This window comes from Crinia signifera, chromosome 3, assembly GCF_055691185.1.
Source record: "Crinia signifera chromosome 3, ASM5569118v1, whole genome shotgun sequence".
Taxonomy (NCBI): domain Eukaryota; kingdom Metazoa; phylum Chordata; class Amphibia; order Anura; family Myobatrachidae; genus Crinia; species Crinia signifera.
Window position 1 is genome coordinate 103,722,752 of NC_139219.1, and position 24,859 is coordinate 103,747,610.

The window sequence follows — 24,859 nt, forward strand, 5'->3', positions numbered from 1 at the left end:
TCACCAATAAATCTGCTTCCTTAGTGTCTAGAAAATCAACGCATCTCCTGCTAAGTAGATACTGGGCTGCTTACTTTAACCTAGGGGCTTTCAACCTTTTTTCGGTTCAAGACCATGGAGTCTGCTTCTGTTTTGAATTAATCACTACACTGTTTTTATTTTTTAAATATTTGTTTATTTGAATAAATAAGTGATGCAGGTTAAATACAATCTTTTTGTATCTGAATCGTTTTAACTAAGTGCAGCAAAAAATCAACTAGCTATGCAAATTTGGTTTATTTTTTTGAAATGCTTGGGTACCTCAGTCTTCTAACTAGAGTGTTCCTTAACCATGTATTTGCTGCCCTTCAAGTGGACTAGATGGATGTGGACGTAAATAACAATAAAAATAAAATAGAAATTCTGGTTATCTAAAATGTATTCAGGGAGTTTATAAGTGACCTATAGACCTCACAAATATCTCATCACCTTTCCTCGCATAAAGAAATGATTGAAGAATGCATATTACCATTTTATTGTCCCATTATTGCATTACTACAGTATAATTTAATAAGAAGGAACATTCTGCATATAACATAATAATTGCCCCCTATTCATGGGAATAGTAGTTCCAGTTTGTTTAAAATAAAAAATCTTCGGTACTTGTGTAATATCTGGGAGCCCAATTTTTTCATCGCATGCCACTAGTTAAGGCAGGCGATGAGACGCGATTTTCGGCTTTTTAAACGTTCTTTGTACAATGTAAACGTGACCGACCAGATTTTTACATTGTACCTAATGTTAAATGGCCCCCCAGACCCGATTTTTAATTGTATACCCACCATGATGGTTAGTTATTAGGTAAAATGCCCCCCCATTGTTAACGCAATGCCACGATAAACGCAAACCCGAAGCATGGCGAACGCAGAGAGGGGCGGCGGTACGCATCCTCCGACCTTTTCATACCCTCACTATCCACGTCGGAGTTGATTTTATATAGTGTGGCGAGCGCAGCGAGGGGCCGCGGAATACATGTGAAGTACATGTGAAGTAATGTGCTCGCCATGCTTCAGGCTCGGTGGCTCGCTGTGCTCGCCAAACTATATAAAATCAACTCCACGCCGACTTGGATAGTGGGGGTATGAAAAGGTCGGAGGACGCGTACCGCCGCCCCTTGCGGGCTCACTGTGCTCGCCACGCTTCGGGTTGATGTTGATCGTGGAGTGGCGTTAACAATGGGGGGGCATTTCACATAGTCATTACCCATCAGGGTGGGTGTACAATCAAAAATCGGGTCTGGGGGGGCATTAAACACAGGAATCAGGCATCTGGGTGCCTGTACAATTAAAAACCGGGTCCAAACGCGTCGCATCGCATCCCATTTTTGGAATATGTTAATTATTTTGAAACACAATAGTTTGGTGTGGATTACTATACTATATGTAAAGTATAGTCACAGTGACTATAGTAACTTATTTTCATTCCATTTCTATTTAGAAGTCCTTACATTTACTTCCATTTAAAAATATGTATGTCTAAACCTGTGTTTCTTTGTTACTCATATTCTGTACAATAACGTAGTAAAATGAACACTTATGGGGGGGATACATACTGATGATAAACGGTGGGTATGCCAACGTTCAGAATACTGAAAACTGTGGCATGCTGATGGAGGGATTCCCGACAGGGTTCAAACCCCTTCTCGCCCCCCCAAATGCAGCCTAACCCTCCCTGCAGTGCCTTACTATAACCCCTCGTATCCTAACACTACCCCTCTCCACCACTCTTCTAAAGCCTTAGATCACCTCACAGATTAAACTAGATGTATCCTGGGTCTCCCCGGGTATAATCCCAGCCCGGGGCCATAACACTGAACCCATATTGACCCTATCACAACCAGGTTGGACCTGAAGCTGGACCTTTTCAGTGATTTTATGATGTGTTTTTCCAGCATTTTGGAATACTGTATGTCATTTCAGCAATGCAATGGTATACTTTATTTTCTTTACCGCATTTTTTTTATATTTTGTTACACACCTTCTTTTAGATTTGTCAATTATACAAGGTCACTGGTGAACTTAGATTCAAATATTTTTCTTCTTTTTCTGCATGTGCAGAAGCCATTTACTGATTGTTCACATAATTCTCCTTCATGTAAACTTGTTAGTAGTTTTTCAAAGAATCTTTCCTTATAAGTTGCCCTCTGTGTATTTCTTCAGCCTGCTAATCACATGGTAATCACAGTTGCTTTTGCAAGTCTACTCTTTTTTCCACTCTTTTTTGTAACTCCCAAAGCTCTCTCCTTTTAATCCTGCGATCACCACTCATGTTCAGTCATGAGGTTACAAAGCTGACATTGCTGTCTCAGTAGAGGTTATCACATTAGATTCCCTCAAAATTTCCCTTTGGCATTTCCATTTTGGCATCTGGCTCTCCACAGGAAAGGACTAGACTGCTCCTCCCAGAATCTGACTTTAAAGTGTAACAGTGCTGTATTTTTCCATCCAGTCATTGCTTTACAAATCATTGGGTTGCTAGTGTCCATGTTGTGGTCTGGTGATGTGTAAGTTCAGCACACACAGATATACAGCTACAAGCATATTTTAATAGGTGAAAATGTTCTTTTCCAGTTAATGTAAACGTTGACCCTTATTTTTATGTATTTGCTTTTCTTTCTCTGTAGAGCCATGTATAAATGTAAAGACACAGGGCAACCTTTTTAAGATTATTAAACATTGAGTGTAGTAAATAATTGGTAGGTTTGTAAGAGTATTTCTCATAATATTTATTAGGTTTGTTTTAAGCTTCTCAGAACTCGTATATTCTTTTTATTTTATATTAATACATAATGTTCCAATACTGGAATTGTTACATACATTCTATGATCTTCAGTATCTGACTACAGTTTTTTTTACTCAAAGCAGGGTACACCCTACAGGATTTTCCAGTGTATCAGACTGACATATTAGGCACTTTATTCAGTGTATACCTGTGTCTGCACATCATCAGCAACATCATATGCTGCCAGATGTACTTCATTGCAGTATAGGCGCTTTGTGATTACATTTACAATCGGCCGCAATTTCACTGGGTACACACATCACCAGGTGTTAGAACAACTGACAGTCCTTTAAGATATATTGGGTTTGGGAGAATCAGTTGGGTAAAAGAAGTTGAAAGCATTTTTCATGTACTACAGCAAACGTTCTGGTCAACTATATTAGCCACGGGGGAGGTGAGTTGCCATGGAAAGGCTAGCAATGTTAATTCATCTTGTGGACCATACTCGCAGGTTTTTGTACCAGTCCATTATCTGCACGGACTCAAGGGGTGAGTCTGATTTGAGTAAACACCATTTTTTGTAATCATTTTGAATATTTAAACTACAGATATAGCCAAGCTCATCTATCCTAACTATGGTGGTCGGATTGCTCATTGATGCGCACTGCAATTTGCCGCAGCATGGTGAAGCATTGCGCAATGGGGCTAGTGTGGTGTTTGTGGTGTAGTGTAATATTATGTTCATCCACCAGATGTCACTTTTGAAAATCATCATTCATTGTGCATGTATGAGATCACTAATGAAATACAGTACAGTAGTATAGTCCAAAAACTACTTTACTGTATGTTAAATGCAGTAATGTACAGTATGCTTTACAGATTAGCACTGGGCTACTGTATCGCTGAATACAGATCATGTATGCTGAGCATCCCTGTTAAAGCTGATTTCTGCACACACTGAGATCAGCATATCTGTGTTCAGTGGTTAACTACTGTATATTCTTTTGGTTTAGGTAAATATGCCCCGGACATCAACATCTTTCTGTGGGCCTTAGCAGAATGGATGGACTGCACGAATGTATGGCATATGACCTGGTCAATTAATGCATTGCTGGCTGTGGTTGTATCAGGAAAGTGGTTAATACAACCCTGCATACACACATACACTAACACTTCAAACACACACACACGCAAACAAATAACTGTCCTATACACTATAATGGTAATATTTACATTGGCTATATATATATATATATATATATATGTATATATGTATGTGTGTGTATATATATATATATATATATATATATATATATATATATATATATAAGCGAAGGAATACCTGCACTCGCACTCACACAAGTAGCCAATGATGGGGTGCCCCAAAGACACACCTTGATGTGTCAAATGTACACAGTCCAGTTTCCCTAAGTAGGGGAAAATGGAGCACTCTCCGGTTTTTAAAAAAAAAAAACTTTTGTATTTTAATTCATGAAAAAAGTACATACCAAGCGATGTTTATCAGGACAAAACAATCCTATAACTCCTCCGACGTTTCGATCCACCACCGTGGATCTTTATCAAGGAGATTGTCACCATAGAAATAAGGCAGAAAAAATCAATCAGCAATATAGTCACCAGTTCTTGAGGTCTATCCGCGTCAGCAGCCAGATACCTACTGGTCCGCCTCCCCGTCCCGGGTTTATATACCGAAAATGCGCGCCAAACGTGTCTAGATGAATAGAAACTCCCCCGGTGCGTAAGGCTGTACGGCACAGCCGGCGTCATAGTCAGTCTGTGATTTCTGGTCTGTGGAACGCAAGCGGCAACCCGGCTTCCGCCGGGTGACACGCAAGCTGTCCCCACAGTAACCAGTCATCCAGCTGACACCGCTCCAAGCTGACACGGCGCCGGACGCACTGTCAGCTGGATGACTGGTTACTGTGGGGACAGCTTGCGGCTTTCAATTAACTGATTCAAACTTGCAGGGGAGGAGAGGTGCCCCCTTGGGAGCAGGAGCCCGGCGGCAGGTGACTCTATTGCCTCCCAAAGTTCTGCCTCTGTGTGTGTGTATATATGTGTATGTGTATATATATATGTGTGTGTATGTGTGTGTGTGTATATATATATATATATATATATATATATATTGCTAAAAAAAAATTAAGGGAACACTAACATAACACGTCCTAGATCTGAATGAATTAAATATTCTTATTAAATACTTTGCTCTTTACATAGTTGAATGTGCTGACAACGAAATCACACAAAAATTCGATGGAAATCTAATTTATTCACCCATGGAGGTCTGGATTTGGAGCCACCCTCAAAGTGGAAAAACACACTGCAGTCTGATCAAACTTTGATGTAATGTCCTTAAAACATGTCAAAATTAGGCTCAGTAGTGTGTGTGTCCTCCACATGCCTGTATGACCTCCCTACAATGCCTGGGCATGCTCCTGATGAGGTGGCGGATGATCTCCTGAGGGATCTCCTCCCAGACCTAGACTAAAGCAACCGCCAACTCCTGGACAGTCTGTGGTGCAAAGTGACCTTAGTGGATGGAGCGAGACATGATGTCCCAGAAGTGCTCAATTGGATTCAGGGGTTGGGGAATGGGTGGGCCAGTCCATAGCATCAATGCCTGACACAATCCAGCCACATGAGGTTTAGCATTGTCTTGCATTAGGAGGAACTCAGGGCCAACCGCACCAGCATATGGTCTCACAAGGGATCTGAGGATCTCATCTCGGTACCTAATGGCAGTCAGGCTACCTCTGGTGAACCTATGGAGGGCTGTGCGGCCCCCCAAAGAAATGCCACCCGGCACCATTACTGACCCACTGCCAAATCGGTCCTGCTGGAGGATGTTGCAGGCAGCAGAACATTCTCCTTGGCATCTCCAGATTCTGTCGCATCTGTCACGTGCTCAGTGTGATCTTGCTTTCATCTGTGAATGGCAAATTCGCCACTGGTGCCCTATGCTCATCTTGGTGTTCTCTGGCAAATGCCAAATGTCCTGCATGGTGTTTGGCTGTAAGCACAACCCCCACCTGTGGATGTCGGGCCCTCATTCCACCCTCACGGAGTCTGTTTCTGACCATTTGAGTAGACACATGCACAGTTGTGGAAAAACAAGAGAAGGGTGTACAATGCGCTGCAGTATTAAAACTAATTTTAACACAATATTGATCAATATAAATTAATGCACACAAATTAAAAACAACCAAAAATTTTCACTAAAAAGTAAAACACAAAAAATGGTAAGGTTCTGCTAAATTAAACGTCTTAGAGGGAATTGCAAATGTTATGCCAGTTCATACGGTACCGTGTTGGCCTCTGTAGGGAGATATCGTCCGTTCCTATAATGCCTTTGTTTTGTATCCTATATTGAAATGTGGGGGTCCGGCTGCTCCGTCTTGTAGGCACGCCAGCAATCCGAGAAGATGGTCATCCCCGGTTCGACGTGCCTCTCGATGGCGGACATCCGGGCGCTGGCATCACGTCTTTTAATGGCTGTGACGAAGCACTCTCTGGTCTCCCTAGAAATGCCTCCAAAGAGCCACTGTTGGGGCAGCATACGGCTAACATTACTTTTTTTTTGGACGAATTGGCTCTCGTCCACCTCGACTATCTTGCCTGGGCCGCCAATACGTCAGTGAGGCTGCGTCATGAGGTCGACAGTGCAGGCCTCCCTCATCAAATTGTTGTGGAGGACTGTGGTCTTCTGCAAGATGGACAGATGTCACTCACCGAAGCGGATGCTTCTGACCAACAGAACACGAATCGGATCAGGGTGACAAAGGTCAGATGGCACCCTTGAACCATTGCGCAGCCCTGACGCTGACCTTCATGCTGCAGCTGCGAATGTGGTAGCCTGAAAAGCAACTCCTCCTCCGTCTGCGGCAGGTTGAAAAGAGTGAGCTTCTCAGCAGCCATGACTGAAATGGGTCTGACTCTCACAGAATCTAACAGCTGACTGACTATGCTAACTGCGTACCGCTCAATCTACCAGCTGACTGACTACGCTACGCTGTCTGTGGGAACACTACGCTGCATCTGACAGGGACATTGGCTACACTAAGCGGCCTTGAGAACAAGATATGCTGTTTCTGACAGGGACACTACTTCTGACTAACTACGATGACTACGCTAGAACAAGATGCTGTTTCTGACCGGGGCGCTAGTTCTGACTAACTACGATGACAACGCTAGTCGCGGGAACACTACTCTGATTCTGACTGGAACGCTACACTAACTACGTACTGCCTACGCTGACTATGCTGATCACTGTAACACAGCACGCTACTTCTGACTGACTTCGCTGGTCGCGGGAACATGATGCCAATTCTGAAAGGGGCGCTACGCTAACTACTGCCGCTGTGAAACTACACAAGTACCAAAAATTTTGGGTTGTTTTTAATTTGTGTGCATTCATTTATATTGTCAATAATATTAAATACAATGATCGTTTAACTGAGTTCAATTGGCACTTTATATTTATTAATATTGTGTTTGAAATTAGTTTTAATACTGCAGCGCGGTGTACACCCTTCTCTTGTTTTTCCACTTATCCTACGGGTGTGACAACCCTTATCAGTACACTGCATCTTGGCACAGCAACCCATAGTTTTGCACCTCTATTTTTGATAACTTGTTATCACAGTACCCCCCACATTCACATGCACATTTGTGGCATGCTGGAAGTCATTTTGCAGGGCTCTGGCAGTGCTCCTTCTGTTCCTCCTTGCACAAAGGCAGAGGTAGCAGTCCTGCTGCTGGGTTGTTGCCCTCCTACAGCCTCCTCCACGTCTCCTGATGTACTGGCCTGTCTCCTGGTAGTGCCTCCATGCTCTGGACACTATGCTGAGAGACACAGCAAACCTTCTTGCCACAGCTCGCATTGATGTGCCATCCTGGATGAGCTGCACTACCTGAGCCACTTGTGTGGGTTGTAGACTCTGTCTCATGCTACCATTAGAGTGAAAGCACCGCCCGGTTTCAAAAGTGACCAAAACATCAGCCAAAAAGCATAGGAGCTGAGAAGTGGTCTGTGGTCACCACCTGCAGAACAACTCCTTTATTGGGGGGGTCTTGCTAATTGCATATAATTTCCAACTGTTGTCTATTCAATTTGCACAACAGCATGTGAAATTGTCATTCAGTGTTGCTTCGTAAGTGGACAGTTTGATTTCTCAGAAGTGTGATTCACTTGGAGTTACATTGTGTTGTTTAAGTGTTCCCTTTATTTTTTTGAGCAGAGTGTATATGTGTGTATAAGATGACTTGGCATATAAGATGACCCGCCCCCCAACATTTCCACTAAAAAAATAGTTTGTTATTTACTCGCCATAAAAGACTACCCCCTCTTCCGCACACCTTCCACACTCCATGTCACTAGCAGCTGTCTGGTCTGCCCTTGAATCCATATTATGGATACCTGTAGTACTAGTATTAACCCCTTGAGTGGTGGGTTTTGCTGGGGCAGGACAAACCTATCAGGGCAGGTTTGTCCTGCCCCAGCAAAACCCACCACATAAAGTTGTAAGCCCCCCTCACCTCCACTATGGCGTTAGTACGCCGGAGCTTCCCTGCAGTGCTGCCGCTGTCCCCCCTGCCTAAACCGCCTGGGGGGACCCCCCCCCCCCTTCTTATGCATACCTTGATACTCCAAATCTCTTATCAGGTCATATAAGAGACATGTCAGTGCTGCCGCTGTCCCCCCTGCCTAAGCCGCCTGTCACATTCAGCAGTGATGTTGGCGGCAGGCTGGGGGATGTTCGTGGCAGCTCGGGAGGACTCAGGTGCCTGAGCGCTCCCGAGTCCCCCGAGCCGCGCCGACCATACACGAGCCTGCCGCTGATGTCACTACTGAATGTGACAGGCGGTTAGGCAGGGAGGACAGCGGCAGCACTGACATGTCTCTTATATGACCTGATAAGAGATTTGGAGTAGCAAGGTATGCATAAGAAGGGGGGGGGGGGGCTGGTGAGAGAGTGCTAATTCTATAAAACTGTACCCCCACCTGGCGTATAAGACGACCCCCGACTTGGGGGCATGTTTTTCAGGGGGAAAAGGTCGTCTTATACGCCGGCAAATACGGTATATATATATATATATATATAACATCGGGTGGTGCGGCACTCCACAAAATATCAGACAAGACAACAGCTGCTTGATCCACCACTTGTTGTCTTGTCTGATGTTTTGTGGAGTGCCGCACCACCCCATGTTTTGTATCCGTGAAGGCACCCCGGACCTACAACAATTAAGTATTTATATAGTTAAATCCAGGAGGCAGCACTCAACAAATAAGGAATGTCCAGCAGGTACAGATGTAGCCCCTGCCATCCTTGACCGGGGTTCGCCAAACCCTCACCGCTGGCGAGCGCTGGCGGACAGGGGCTACACTGAACTGGGGCGTGCGTGCGTCCCAGTCTCTCAACGGGGACACTGCGTGTCCCTGACTGTCTCCACTTCAGAGAGATGGGCAGGGTTAGGGGGGCGCTCGGAGCGTCGACGGCAGGAGGTGGCGGGGACCGGAGGCAAGCTCCGTTGCCCAGGGGGTGCGCAAGCGTCTCACGAGCGCGCACCCCTTGGCGTGATGGCGGGGCTGGCATGATGGCAGGGCTGGCGTTAACGCCAACCCTGCAAAGATGACACAAGCCCCATCTGTAGGTCATCAACTATTAAAGTTCTTCATCAGGATACAAAAAAATGTGCATTACAAACTTACATTTATACATACCACCAAGTGATGTATGCCAACCCAGCACCTCCTCTCCCGGCTCTGCCAGTGATGTGGTAATGTAACCATGGTAACAGCACAAGCCAGTGTCCATCGGCCGTATTGGTGTTTCCACCCTCCATGGCTTGTGCTGTTACCATGGTTATGTATACACTCTCTGGCATCTGCCTGGAGCTTGAGTGGCCACGCTCAGACGCACTTGTTGTGAGTCTGCATCGATGAGGCTACCACGTGACTGGCAGCGCAGGGAGGGGAGGTTCTGGCGTACATCACTTGGTGGTATGTATAAATGTAAGTTTGTAATGCACATTTTTATCATGAATCTGCTTGTTTAAGCTTACCAGACTTGTGATTCTGCTCTGTTTTTCAGTCTGTCTGATGCAGTTCAGTTTGCATCCAAGCTCCCAGTCAGTCTGTGCTTTGCTGGTTCATTGATTGTGCACCTTTGAAGAATCCAGGCTGGAGCTAGATAATCTGTAACCCTTCAGTGTCCTGTTCTATGTTCTCACACCTGTTAGTTCAAAATGTAGCTCACTGAGTCCATGCCATGGATTGCAGTGTTCCTTTTGTACTCCCTTCCACTCAGTGCAAGGCAAGAGGTTTAAAGGTTTAGCTCCAGGACCAGGAAGTTGCCTTCAGCAATGTTGTCATCCAACTTCAGTTTCAGATGATACCTGGCCTTTGCACATGGCTCCTGTCTGCTACAGTTGTACCAGTTTCCAGCCTTAGCAGCAGTGTGGTTTCTTGCCTTGTTCCTGCCCTTATCTGCAGCCTGGCTGTCCACCTGCCATCCAGACTCCAGCTGTGGTTTGGCTTCCTCGCTGCAATACTGACCTCAGCCGCTACCTGGCTACTGTTTGCTGGGGCTTCCTGTCAGGTCACCCAGCATCTGGTGTCCTGAAACCCGGTCCTGTCCTCCGGTTCAGCGTTTCTGGAATCCGCCAGTACCAGGTCTGCCTTTGATCTCGTTCTCATATCCTGAGTTCCGTTGTTATCCTGTGTCCACTGCAAGCCAAGTCGGCATCCTGAGTTATAGTTGTTATTTCTGTGTCCATGGCAAGCCAAGTCAGCATCCTGAGTTACAGTATAGTTATTTTTCCTTTGTCTGCTACAAGCCAAGCCAGTCTCCTGAGTTATGGTTATTAACCATGGGTCCGTTTACAAGCCGTGTCGGCCATCCAGAGTTTCAGTTTTGTTCAGCCCTCCAGCGTCTGCCAAAGCAAGTCTTCGGGGTTTCTACCAAGGTTATACTGCTGTTATTCAGTTCCTGTGAGTGCACAGTCGCTCTACCTGTACACCTGCTTCAGTAACACGACATCCCAGGCGAACTTCAGTCGGAAGGCCGCGACCTGCTGGGTAGATGCAGCGAAGTCCAAATTCCCTTGCGGGAAATCCATGGTGAAGACCGCTGCCCAGTTATATTCCATGCCTCCGCTCAGGAGTCTAGCCAACTTCCCTGGGGTGTTCCTTAATGCGAAGGCAGTATATCCGCCACAGAACCACTACGGTCACAACTGGGTTCTCAAATTCGATCTTTTTGTATCCTGATGAACTATTAAAGCTTGAAACGTTGATGACCTACCTGCTGGACATTCCTTATTCCTTATTTGCTGGATGTATGTGTTAATCCCCGAGGGGATGCGGATGGCACCATGCCAGTAAACTTTGGTCAAGGATGTGCTGCTCATGTACTGGACATATATATATCTATCTATCTATATATATAGATATATATATATATATCTATATATATATATATATATATATAGATATATATATATATGTGTGTATATGTATGTATGTATGTATGTATGTATGTATGTGTGTGTGTAAAAAATATTGCAGTGTTTGTACTTCCGGCACTCCCAGCAATGCTGTATTTCTGTGCTCGGGTGCCCTCTTCCATGGGTGGCTCCCCCAAATGTGACCAGATAAATGATAGGTGTCACTCCGAGTCTTGTGCAAAAACAGTGATAATCTTTACTGTGATACGGTATCAGTTTACCACTGTTTTGCACAAGACCTGGAGTGATGCCTATCATTTATCTGGATATATATATATGTGTATATATATATATATATTCATCATGTCCCGGCTGACATACGTGGTGGGGACCGGTCCCTTAAACTGCTACAAATTGAATCAAGATGGATTTTTCATCTTAATACCCTTGCACCGCATGGGTTAAACAAATATTTGGGTTTGCATTCCTTTATTTAAAGTAATTGTTACATGTCTGTTTGATCTCATGCTTATCCCCTTCGATAGTGATGCTGTCCTTAATTGCATATTTATGTAATCATACATTTTTTTTCTTTTTGAATGCATATTATGTATAATGTTCCAGTAACGTTACTTATGTGGAATGTTTTATACCTGCCTTGATACTGATGTTTTTATTACACGTTGCTTCGGCTTCCTTGGTTGCTATGGACGCGGTTAGGACGGTGGATAACGTTACCTTGTGTGCGCCTGCCTTCCGCCGGGGATCCAAGCAGCCGGATGCACATTGCTCATGGTGGAGATATAAGGTGCGGAGTTTTGTATTGTTTTATCATTGCCTGATGACGATGTTAAATTAAAGCATCTGCAGTATCTGCTTCTCCTGTTGGTTATTTCTGAATGCCACCGCTACGAGTTGTTGTGTGGAGCTCCCGATCCAGGATCTCATTCGGAAGGCACCAGCCTCTTATACTGGTTATACTGGCGTGCTGTTCCTAATGGATGCCTATATGTATGTATGTATACATACTGTATGTATGTATGTATGTATGTATGTGTGTGTGTATATATATATATATAATATATGTATGTATGTGTGTGTGTGGCTGTGTAAAATTTATGACACATTTACATTAATATTCTCTTTTGTTAATGTGAATATATTGAGATGCTCAGTATAAGCATTTCTCACCATTATATTTGTTCTCCATTTGGCATTTGAGTGTCTGGTATACACTGCCCTCCATAACACCTTAAGCAGGAATAAAAGTATGTAATTGGTGCCTCCAACCCAAATCTACAATTATATACTACTGCTTTAGCTCAAAATACAGTAAGCTAATAGCAAATGAGGACACCTTTTACCATCCGTGTGGGAATGTGTGTCAAAAATTAGCTGTAATGGAATGACCTGCAGCAAAAAGGTAAATGAGTTTCAGACCCTGAAATAAGGAAAGGAATAAGCACCACAAACCGGCAATTTCTTGCCGACTGTCTGTAATACTGAAAGAAGTATAAGCACACGCGCACTGCGTTAAAATGCTCTTTCCCATGTCTAACCTTCCTTTCTGGTCAGGTCAAAGCCATTCAATTTATCACTTTCTTCTATAGGGAAATGATGGAACCATTTTCATAGATAATTTACCTATTACTTGAGAGTAAAATAATCTTAATATAAAAGTGGGAGAAAATAGAGGAAACTAAATGTTAGTAGTAAAGTTCAGAAAACAAATCTAATCTGCTGAAAACAATTGTGCAGAGTTGGAAGGCTGTTGTAAAATAGCATTATAGATTTAAATGTATCAGTTTTGGGCTGGTAGGAGCTCAAAATTCAGTAGGCATCTGCTGTTTCTTCATTACATTACTAATTACATTCCCTATTCATGTGAGTGGCTGCTGTAGCAATTTACCATTTAATGGGAAAGGTAGAAGTTTAAGTAGCCAAGGACACAGACTTGTCCTATAGTATAATGTTCCTATGTTTTTTTTTTTATCTAGTAATGGACATTATTGTGTTCCTATTTTAGCAAATTTTAACTTGTGTCTAACCTTTGTACCTTTTTTGATTTAACATTTTACTTGGTTTCTTTTGGTCTTGCATTTTAAGCTCATCATTTTACTGAACACATTTTTTATGATCTGTAAAAAAAAAGACTTTGTGAGAACTGTAAACCCTTTTTTGAGTGTATGTATGTCACATATACATTCTTATTTATTACATTATTTATATAGCACACACATATTCCACAGCGCATTACAGAGATTATTTGAACATCAGTCCTGGCCCCCTTTCCAGCTTACAGTCTATATTCCCTACCCCATGTACATGCATTTTTGGATTGTGGGAGGAAACTAGGGTACCCGGAGGAAACCCACACAAGCACAATATACAAACTTGATGCAGTTAGGGCCATGGTGGGAATTGAACACATGACCTCAGTGCTGTGATGCAGTAATGCTAACCATTACACCGTCCATATTGCCCACCTGATGGTATGTTGCATTCTCTATGGTACCCACCAACTATTCTACCCCGAACAACAGGACCAAGTGTAGTGTTCATTCTAGCACCCACCATCTTTGAAACCAGATGCAGTTACTGTTCCCTGCCTGGGGTGTCGCTGTCTGCTGTGGTGTTTCTAGCACAGGTCTGGTTTGCATATCAGTGCTGATATACAGACCACACTGTGCTAGAAGCACTACAGCAGACAGTGACACCCCAGGCAGGGAAGAGGAACTGCAGATGGCGGGTGCTAGAATTAACACTATAGTGAATCAATGGAGGGCCAGATAGGGCACATATACTTATTAGGACTTTATACTTCCAATTCAGTTGATTATAGGAAGCTTCTACAGTAGCCCCCTGTAACGTGACCCCCCCCCCCCCCCACAACATGGCTCTTCTGCAGACCCTTCTTGGCCTAACTCCCACCCGAACCCTAACTTCCACAGCACCTGATATTAATATTGGTTCCAAATCATCAGGTGCTGGTAAATGGTCTTCCTGTACTGTTTTTATTCAGTGGGTTCACATGTTATACTATTTTTAGTCTAGAGTAAAATATTTATACCTGATAACCCATGTTAAGAATATTCTATGTAATATTTAATTTTACCCCATAGTAAAATAAAACACAAGCGCCTGACAAAAGTACCCACGTGTATTTATCACTAAAGGCTAAAGGGTTCAAAATCTATTTTTTTTTATCTGTGAACTATCATTTGTCACTTAAGTAAAGCCAACTAAATGAGCGCAAAATCAACATATTCAGACATTAATGAAAATATGTTTAATGTTCTGTCAAAGTATTACAGTCTATTTAACACTGGTTTAAGTGTTATCCTAACTGCCTAAAATAATACCGCAGAGTTGCTACTGAAATATGATATATCAAATCCAAACATATGGGCACTAAGCAGTGAATGGTGTGTGTTTCTCAGGCATATGGGTGTTCTTGCATATAAAAATGTCTGTGGCTTTAATAGCAGCAGACATTCATTAAAACCTAATAATCGACAGGAAAAACAAACACAAGAATAACTTGCTGCGAAATATGAAAGTTATTAGGATTTTTTAAATGTCTACATGTTAAATTTGTTTTCTGTAGATTAAATCTTAGTAGCAAGATTCAGTGGGTTGATAATTCTGTTCAAGAATAATATACTGTATTATAGATTGCATATAGACAAGCACACTTGACTCTTGTTTGACCTATTTTAATGCTCATTCCATGCACGTACTATCATGTATGTTAATATGTCATACTTACTGACTTTCCGGGTGCCCCATGTGGGAAGAGGCAGCCAGTTCATGAAATAGGAGGTGTGGTCTCACAACGAGTGGACGGCGTAGGGGCGTGGATGTGTTTCCAATGCCAGATTACCGGCATTGAATACGGGGACAGGACTATGATGATGCATGGGCCTGTCCCGACTGTCCAATCTCAAGGACTACTGTGCAGGGGGGCCAGCCATCAGTGACTTTACACCTTCCGGGGGCACTCTATTTTCGGGAGCCTCCTGGACAACCAAAAGAGTAGGCAACTATGTAAATAGCCTACTCTTTTGGCAACAGTGTAGCTCCCTGAGCATCCACACTGCCACCCCTATCATTGTACTCTATCCAGGGGCATCTACAGGGCGGATCAGGCCCGTGTGCAGCCTCCTCTCTGCCGGGAGCAGTAGGGCCTTGAGTGCTCTTGTGCTCAGACTCCACTTTGCATGTGCAGATCACCGGAAAAATGGCAACCATGCCATTTACTGCAGTGCTCCTGCCACTGGACTTCGGAGGGTAAGTATTATCAAAATGGTTGCAGATTGCGCAGTGTGGGCCCTCCTGGGACTCAGGGGCATATGTGCCCCATGGACACTGCATCCATTACAAGTAGGCCACATGTAAATGCAAGAAAATGTGGTATTTCTTTAGCAATAGTCTTTGCGGTTTAAATCATTTGAATGAGTAGAACTGTTGCTATGCATGCTAGTGACAAGTTATTTGCGAGTCAGTGTTACACTGGTGTTGCTTAACATATGCAACAAATTGTTGCAATTTCCCAATTCATCATTCAAGGGTTAGGTAATAGAGGAAACAGTTTAAAAATGTTGATTTTCTGCAAATTGGGGATCTTTAACATGAAGAATTCCCTGTTGGATCGTCCGTTCCGATCGGGTTGGGGAGATGGTAGCCAAATGTATGGAAGCCTTTACCCTAGGAAGGGAGGACATGATTGACTAATTCAGCAGATATAAAATATTGATTGGGGGCCTCACTTTCAAGAGTATGTGAATAGAGAAAAAACATTCTTAATACTTAGAAGATACTGAGGTATACTATGGGATTTATGTTATTGTGGTTAAGCAATATATTACATCGATACATATGTTTGTAGCAAAAATAAGTGTTTATATCTTGTTCTGTAGTTGATCATCTAAATTTTTTTGTATTTAATTCTGATGTGCTTCCACTGGTCCTTCATGGTGTGCATGGCTGCATAGAAACATGTTATGTTAATTACATTTTAGTGCTTTATGGCTTTGGGCTGTCCCAAGTGATGTAGAGAGCTCAGCTATTCATCCGAGGCCATAGCCAAGAGAGAATAAATCCTTTTTTCACCTCACAAGTATTGTTACATATTTATGGAGTACTGTATCTTACACTACAAAGGATGTTTTTGGAAAAGGAGTTTTTAACATTCTACCACTGTTCAAAGGTTCCTTTGAGGAATTTTTTCTTTGTACTAATTGGTTAAATGCTTGAATGCGGCATGAGTTAAATATTCCATTTCAATGCTTGTCAATCAGCTGTTGATCCATACGCTCCACTCACCCATATGACATCGTCCCAATTATTTATGCTCATCTTTTCAGAATTTTAAGTAGCCCAGAAATACAAAGCTGTAAAAGAGGAAAGGAGAAGGAAGATTTAATATAGTGTATATGTCAGTGTGTATTTAATTATATGAAATGTATGGATGCTTCAGGTTTTTGTTTTTTTTCTGTGTGCTGTCAACAGAGTCTTTACTTATCTAGACCAATCAATTGGAATTTCTGTTTGAGAACCAAACCATAGCATGTGTATGCTTATGCCTCAAGAATAATGTTGGACATTTGTATCCGAAATTTGTGAAAGAATGCTTGAAATCCATGTTGTACTATATGTTATATAGTATTCCCTCATATCTGTTCTGACCTATTTGGATTGCCATGATGATGGAACTTATCTGAGCACCGTGAGTAAGCTCATTCAGACGAGTGCTTTGCTAGAATCTACATGCGCCAAGTGAGCAATTCAAACTTACATCTCTGAAAATCATGCAGGCATCGGCACCTGCAAGAAGGTGAAGGGACTATTTGCACAAATGATCGCCATATTGCATGATTTCTAGAGCTGTTTGCCACATCTTATTCCATCTAGAAAGCAGTTGAGCAACTTCTGCAAAAATGCTCGTCTGAACTAGCACTAATGCTTTGAGTCCTCTTACCTGACTCATGTGTACTTTGCTTGGCTCTTCTAACAGATGCCGCCTCAGTACGGTCAGCAAGGTGTTAGTGGCTACTGCCAACAAGGCCAACAGCCATATTACAACCAGCAGTCACAGACTTCGTTTCCGCAGTCCCAGGGTCAGTACTTGTCGCAGACTACGCAGCGGTATCAACCCCAGCAGGTAAGCACAGATAGCCAAGATGAAAGAAAAATTGGCTAGGAGAATGAAAATTGACAAATATTTAATGTGTTGGATGCATGCTTAGGATACAATTAAATCCTTTCTAATCTTGGTATAGAAGAAGAGAATCCTTTATCATTTTTACAAAATTAGAATAATTTGCCTCTAATACTGCATGTGATTTCTCTTTTTTTGTGTAATGTTTTAATTGCTTTATTGATGAATTAAAAAACCAAGAGGTCCATGAAGTTTTTATTCCGCTTACACCACCCCAGTTGATTGTGTTCAGTCTTAATATTAGCTCAATGCTGTGGCACTGTTTAGTGCCATGGGAAACTTACTGTACATGGTGACGTGCATTGGTGGTCAAAAGCCAAATCAATTTATTTATGGTCAATATAATAGGAATAACCAGTACTTTTGACTTCCAATCATAAAATGCCCGGGCCCGGGCTTGCTGGAGGGGCCTGGCGGGGACCCTGGTCTGACCCCCCAACCCCCCCTTCCCTCTCAGGCAGCAGTAGCAGCACACACCTACAGCATGTGCTGTGTTGACAGCATGCTCAGCATGAGCGTTTCACTGACAACGTGAGTGCTCATGCTGAGCCTGCCGTCAGCACAGCACATGCTGTAGGTTTCGTTTGCTGCTGCTGAGTGGGTGGGGGGGGCAATAACTCTCCCCCCCTCAACTGTGTTTTCACCCCCCTAAACATTTTCGATGGGTGGCCTAATCACAGTAGGTGGCCATGCCTAATCCAATTAGGCTACGCCCCACATTTTTTATCAGGGCCCGTCCTACCTCTCGGCTGCCCTGCATACAGCTACAGGGATATTCTAATAAAAACTGTTACTTTCTAGTAGTTACAGTATTTATAATATTAGCAATGTTGTCTTTTCTGTTTCGGATAGGTGCATCAATGTACTTTGCTTTATTATGATTGTTAGTTGGTTATACTGAACTTTTTGATGATCTTTAGACCAATAACTAATGATTTTGTGCAAGAGAAAAATAAAAGCAGACTCATTATTTACACATATGGATATATTCTTATTTACAGTCATTTTTGACCGATTTAAATGTGAAACGCAGGAAGGCTCACGATAGCAAGTTGATCAGTTTTCAGGAAGTTCAATCAGAGCTAATATGCAATGTCAGGGTGTTTGAGCTCTCAGTGGCAACATGAGGTAGCATCTGTCAACTCTTGTTCATTTCAGTACTCGTCTGCTGTAAGTGGAAAATCCAGCCAGTTAAAGCTAGCGCTTCATCTTCCTTTGGTATTACAAGAAGTGGTTGAATTGATTAGCAAGTATGGTCTTGCAATTAGGTAAATGAAATATGAACCTTTAGAATAAAGGTCTTCTATCTCCTTCGTTCGTGTTTCTTCATCATTGAGAACTTAGTGATTTTCTTCAATGTGCTTCTAATATTGCCCATCATTTTTTAAATTACATGAGATTTATTAGCTCCTATACCTGAAGACAAGATAGCCGAAGTGCTATTTTACTGAATAATTATGGTGACCACTCGTCTGTTTTAAGAAGGAAAAATATACTAAGGGGGTGTTTCAACTAGGGGTTCTTCGTATGAAATGTTGCAATAAAATATTTCCAGTAAAACACTAATGTAGTATTCCATATGCAGATACAGCTGCAGTCACACAAATACTACATTCGGTTTGCACTATTTTGTGAATAAGATGCAGTGTAATAGAAAAGGTTGCACGAAAAGACGCTCGGTGCTACAAGTCACACAGGATATGGTGCGACAAGAAGGGTTGTTAAACTCCAATGTAAAAGAAGGCACAGTTTTTTAGAAAAAAATGTACTCTCCATTGTGCAGTTCATTTGCGCTGTTTGGAATATTGGTGTTAGGTGTTTGAGGTCAAATCTGAATGTCTGTGAGCATTTTTTCTTTTTGTGGATTATCTTTATGAACTGTATGTAATATTTGTGCAGTGTAACCCAGTCATCACTTTTTTTTTCAGGAACATTCAGCGCTTAATGGGTTACAAAAGGCTTTTACTAAAGTGGTTGCTCTTGTAAATTATTTGTGAATTGATTAGCTGAAAGCAGATGAAATATCTTGTTAACAAACACCATAAGATCCATGCAAAACTAACATGAATCATATTTCCTCCTTTAGTTCTTTGTGGTTAGATCAATAAAATGTAAGAAAACAATGTGTTGGTTCAAATATTCTGTTTGATGACCACTTTCACGGAGATGGCAAAAAAACATTTACTTTTGTCTAGATGGTCTGCTAGTGTTCTGCAATTCTACTTGATATGTGTGAGAAAAGCTCTGACCCGGTGAGCAGACAATTCTGTTCTTTTCAAATAAAGTTTTTTTTAAGTATGTGTAATAACCGTAGGCGGTCAATTGGTCGACAGGCAAAAGGTCGACATACATTAGGTCAACATAATCAAAAGGCTGACACCGCATAAAAGGTCGCCATGGTCAAAAGGTTGACACAAGCGAAAGTTATTCATTATTTTATTTTTCTTTATAACTGGCTTGTTCTCACCATCCCAAAGGGCATAGAGGGAGAATATAAAAGTGTTTCGAGCAGAAGCAGTACACTTATATGGTGTCCGTGACGACATATGCCGACTTAGACAACAAAACACATGAAAAAACTCATTTCAACCTTTTCCTCTCGATGTCAACCTTTTTGCTGTGTTCACCTTTTGCCTGTTGAGTACTAGTGGTCAACCTATTGACTGTCAAATTACACACTGTCAACCTAATGATCCACACCCGTAATAGCAAGCAATAGGCATCATTTTACAAGCACACTATAACTAACCGTCTCCATTTCTAATGTATATTTAGGACACGACTATCCTAGGCATTGTGGAACCCAGTATTAAGAAATAACTGTCTACTTCGCTAATGCTTCCAATGATTGGAGATCATTGGTTCTTGTTGAATTGGTTGACTGTAGTCTTCTGCACTTTAATATGTGGGGCATGATGCCTGCATAACAGCTTCTCTCTAAGGTCATCTAGCTTCCATGCATGTGAAAGGTAAACCTCCTGGTCACTCTCTGGGTCAGCATTTATGTGCAGGTATCCGATCCGTAAAATATTTAAGCTATATGATTTTTTCATTTGATAAAACATCATGGCATACCAAGATTTACAACATGTGACAAATGCCAAATAAATACAATCATCTTTTAATGTCATAGTAAGTACCCCCCCTCTAAGACACAGAAAAATATTAATGATATATATACCGATTACATTATTATGCCAAATTATAGATCCTTATTGAGTGGGCTTGAGGACATCTTCTAGAACGTTTACAGAACGTTTAACACTTCTACTTGAAAATATATCTTAAATGATACTTTGTTATGGCCTAGTGATACTGTACTTCTATTGTGGCAGTTCTGCTGTCATTGATTGGGACAAATAATTAAGATGACTGGTATGTTTACGATGTAGGTACAGAGAGGTGCCGGATGACTGCCCAACAGGGGGGATCCCGATGGTAAGTATCCCGTCGTCGGAATCCAGACTGCTGGTGCTCCGACTGGGATCCCGACTGACGGGCTGTTCTCCCTTGTGGGAGTCCACGACCCCCATAGAGGGAGAATAGAACTTGTGGCAAGCAAATCGAGCCACCTAACCCACAAGGGGCTTTTTTGCACACGCCCCTGTGTCGGAGCACGGGCAGTCTGGATTCCATCGTCGGGATGCCCCCTATCGGACAGTCATACACCTGATACAGACAACATGAACTCTTCCCTGCTGTTTCAAGTTTTTTTTTATTTTTTTTGCGTGCCTGTACTACAGAAACTAATGTCTTTTGCTGGATTACTTCATATATTTCATAACACTGTGTTTTTCATTCAAAAGTATCATTCATTATGTGCCATTTTTATTATATTGTACCTACTAATCCTTTGTATATTGTAATAAGCAGTATTGGATTGCAATTTGTGGATATTTATCACAACAGCTGTGGTCTTTTAAGTAATAAATGCCAATCTTTCTCATAATGTGATATTGACCATGTAGACATTGATAAAATGGCGACATATTAGACTGTTATTTATTTATTAACAGTTTTTATAGTGCATACATATTCTATAGCTATATATTCTATAGAATAAAGCTATAGCGCAAACATATTCCGCAGCGCTTTACAGAGAATATTTAAACATTCACATCAGTCCCTACCCCAGGAACTGTTGTGTCCATCTGTGACTTACCTGCTCCCTTGCTTGCTGCCAATGGCCAGGGACGCTTGCAGAGTGGCATTATACCTGGGGCCAAACCAAACCCCTAGTCTCTGGGGCCCCGGGGGCCAAGTCGCTTCCCAAACATGGTTGCAAGACTCCCGCTGGATCACAAACTAGATCCCTCAGCACAAAAGAGAATATGTATGGTGTGCATTTAACAGCAGGTTGCAAGGGGCAGTTACTCCCCTAAAGTTGCATACAAAAAAAGGTGAATATGAATGCACTGGCTGAATGATAACATACAAGATGGTTCACAATGATAAATTATATTAATAACTATGAATTAAGATAATAAATTAATCAAAAAATTATAATAAAAACAGTAAAAATTGAGGAAGGTGAACATTCACACCAATTGCATACTTTCTTGGTCGTAGTATATGCTTGTGAATAGATCAATTAAAAAGTCATAATTTTTCCGACTGGGTAAAGATAGTGGTACTTGTGTAGTTTCACGGTGCGAGCATCGGCGCACGCTACTTCCGGGTTCTGTGCTTGGCAAACTTTCTAAAATAAAGTAAATAAACTCCATGCCAACATGGATAGTTCATACCCCCACTATCAACGTTGGCATGGAGTTGATTTTAGATAGCGTGGCGAGTATAGCGAGCCACCGACCCCGTAGCGTGGGCGAGTGCAGTGAGCCCCGCAAGGGGACTCAGACTCAGATAGTTTATATTACCATTCCTGTGATGATCCACTGAAGGGTACTGAAGAGACGATGAATAAATTGTGTCCCAATATGGATGGGTAGGTCGTCGTTTTTCCAAAGCAATGCTCTATGTTTTCAAGAACTCAAGATTCCTGATGGCAAGCCACTCTGACATCTGTTGTGTTTAGGGATTGGGCTAGATATCCCATATGATGTAAAATCACAATATTAGTTCCTTGTAGTGCTCTAGAAATTCAAGAGAAAGGTGGTGGATCATAGGTGGGTAGGTGAATGAGTCCCAGCCTCCGTCCGGTCCCGTACCAAGCTGGGAAGCGCCACCGACAGCTGTGTGTGGAATGTGATTAGCAGCGCAGGCTTATGATCCACAGGAGTGAGCGGGACCAAGGAAGGAGGAGAAAAGCGGCCCTGGAACCTGCAGGATGCAATACTGTGGCACGATGCCATGGCAAGCACTTATGGCATAGGTGTGTTACAGGGATTAGCGTAGGGTATATGCAGGGAACATGAATAAGCTTAGAACGGCAACTGTAATGCTACCAGTGGGCTATCACTTACACAGTGAGTGGGCACGACTACATAGGCTAATGCCACATTTCTCCCTGCAGTGTGACAGTGAGGATCTGTGTGCTGGTGTGTTGATGTGTGCATAGGGCATCTGGCCCTATTTACAATGCCTATAATTGCTCCCAGCTGGAGTGTGCTGTACTGCAAAGGCTGTTAAGTCCGAGATGCCCCTGGCAGAGAGGCTCACTCTGCTCCAAAACTTTTATTAACATCAAGTTTCCACTAAGGGGTGTGGCCACACCTTCTGCAGATAGGCCACACCCCTAAAATGTTACCAGGGCAGCACTGCTTGCTGTGTAAATGAATTTGCAGCACAACTGTAAAGTTTCCAGTCACCCCATTTGCATAGCGCATGTTGAATGGTTGATTATGATAAACTAATTTTCCTTGGCTCCGATATGGTATAGGGCGTTGGTGTATACGCGGTAACCTTCTGGGAGAACTGCACTACCTAATAGTGAAAACCGCACAAATGTTCACCCAGCAATTTTTTAGATTATTTCGTTCAGACACACACGTGCTTCAGGGACTTTGCTTTATACTATGTAAGGATGTAAGCAGTACAGTATCTATGTAAGTAACTGTTCTTATAAAAACTATTAGACTTTATCTATGTACAGTATATACAACTCCCATATGTATCCATTGCTATTCATGACTGATAACATAACAAAGACTTCCTAAGGGAGGCCTGTTCAGTAGGGCGATAGACCCTGAACTGTTGTTTTTTTTTCCTCAGCCTTTTTTCCCCATTTTTTATATTATTATTCTGCAGGTGTTCCTTTTTGTAACTCCAACGTAGTATGAGCACCTGCACAAAAGGTCATTCAGATACCAAATTTTGCTGAATTAACTGTTTTCATGAATATACAACTTTAAAATAACCACTAGAAGGATATGTCTTATGTTTGCACCTGTTTGCAAATAAATAAAAAAAATCTAATAAAAAAAGTGAGAATCTGATCATGTATTTTTGTGGGGATTTGGCTGAAAATTAAAACTTTTTCGGTACTCTTTACCTAGAAGGGCGCCCGTCGCGGGCATCGCGGGTACATTTATGTATGGCCGCGACCGACGCGATGCCCGCGATTTCCCATTGAAACCCATGTTAAACATGGAAATCGTGTCGGTCGCGTCGCGGCCGGCCATAAATGTACCCGCGATGCCCGCGACGCGATGCTCCCGATTTCCCATAGGAATCAATGTTAAAAGGCGCGATGGACCCGATTTTACTGTTAAATGGCTCAATCCACCCGATTTGGCCATAGGAATCAATGTTAAATGGGCCACAGAGCCCATTAACCCTTAAATGTCCCCCCAAATTTTTAACGCCACCCCACGATCCACGCCAACCCGAAGCGTGGCGAGCGGCGGCGGTACGCGTCCTCCGACCTTTTCATGCCCTACTATCCACTAGGGCGTGGTGTGAGAATATAATAGTGTGGCGAGCGCAGCGAGCCACCGAGCCCGAAGCGTGGCGTGCGGACGCGGATACCTTCACAGTTATGCGCGTCCCCTCGCGGGCTTCACAGGTGTCCGTGGCGACGCGGACACCTGTGAAGCCCGCGAGGGGACGCGTCTACCTGTGAAGGTATCCGCGTCCCCGCGCGGGGCTCGCTGCGCTCGCCACGCTTCGGGCTCGGTGGCTCGCTGCGCTCGCCACACTATTATATTCTCACACCACGCCCTAGTGGATAGTAGGGCATGAAAAGGTCGGAGGACGCGTACCGACGCCCCTCGCGGGCTCGCTGCGCTCGCCACGCTTCGGGTTCGCGTGGATCGTGGGGTGGCGTTAAAAATTGGGGGGGACATTTAAGGGTTAATTTGACCTATTTGGCCCCAAATCGGGTCCATTGAGGCATTTAACAGTAAAATCGCGGTCAATCTGCCGTTTTAACATTGTTCCCTATGGGAAAATCGCGGTCATCGCGGGCATCGCGGCCATCCCGATTTGCCCGCGATGACCGCGATTTTTACC

The 24,859-nt window shown here is 42.9% G+C and overlaps 1 protein-coding gene across 12 annotated transcripts in view; it reads left to right on the plus strand.

The window, feature by feature from the left end:
- Positions 1 to 24,859, plus strand: part of ARID1B (AT-rich interaction domain 1B) — a 434,060-nt gene that overhangs the window by 98,349 nt on the left and 310,852 nt on the right. For 8 of the 12 annotated variants that reach the window (XM_083176326.1, XM_083176327.1, XM_083176328.1 and 5 more), the window contains one exon: positions 17,249 to 17,395. The exons of the other annotated variants lie outside the window; for them this stretch is intronic. In XM_083176326.1, coding sequence (XP_083032452.1) covers positions 17,249 to 17,395 — 147 coding nt within the window. The remainder of the gene's footprint in view (positions 1 to 17,248; positions 17,396 to 24,859) is intronic. 12 annotated transcript variants of the gene reach the window in all.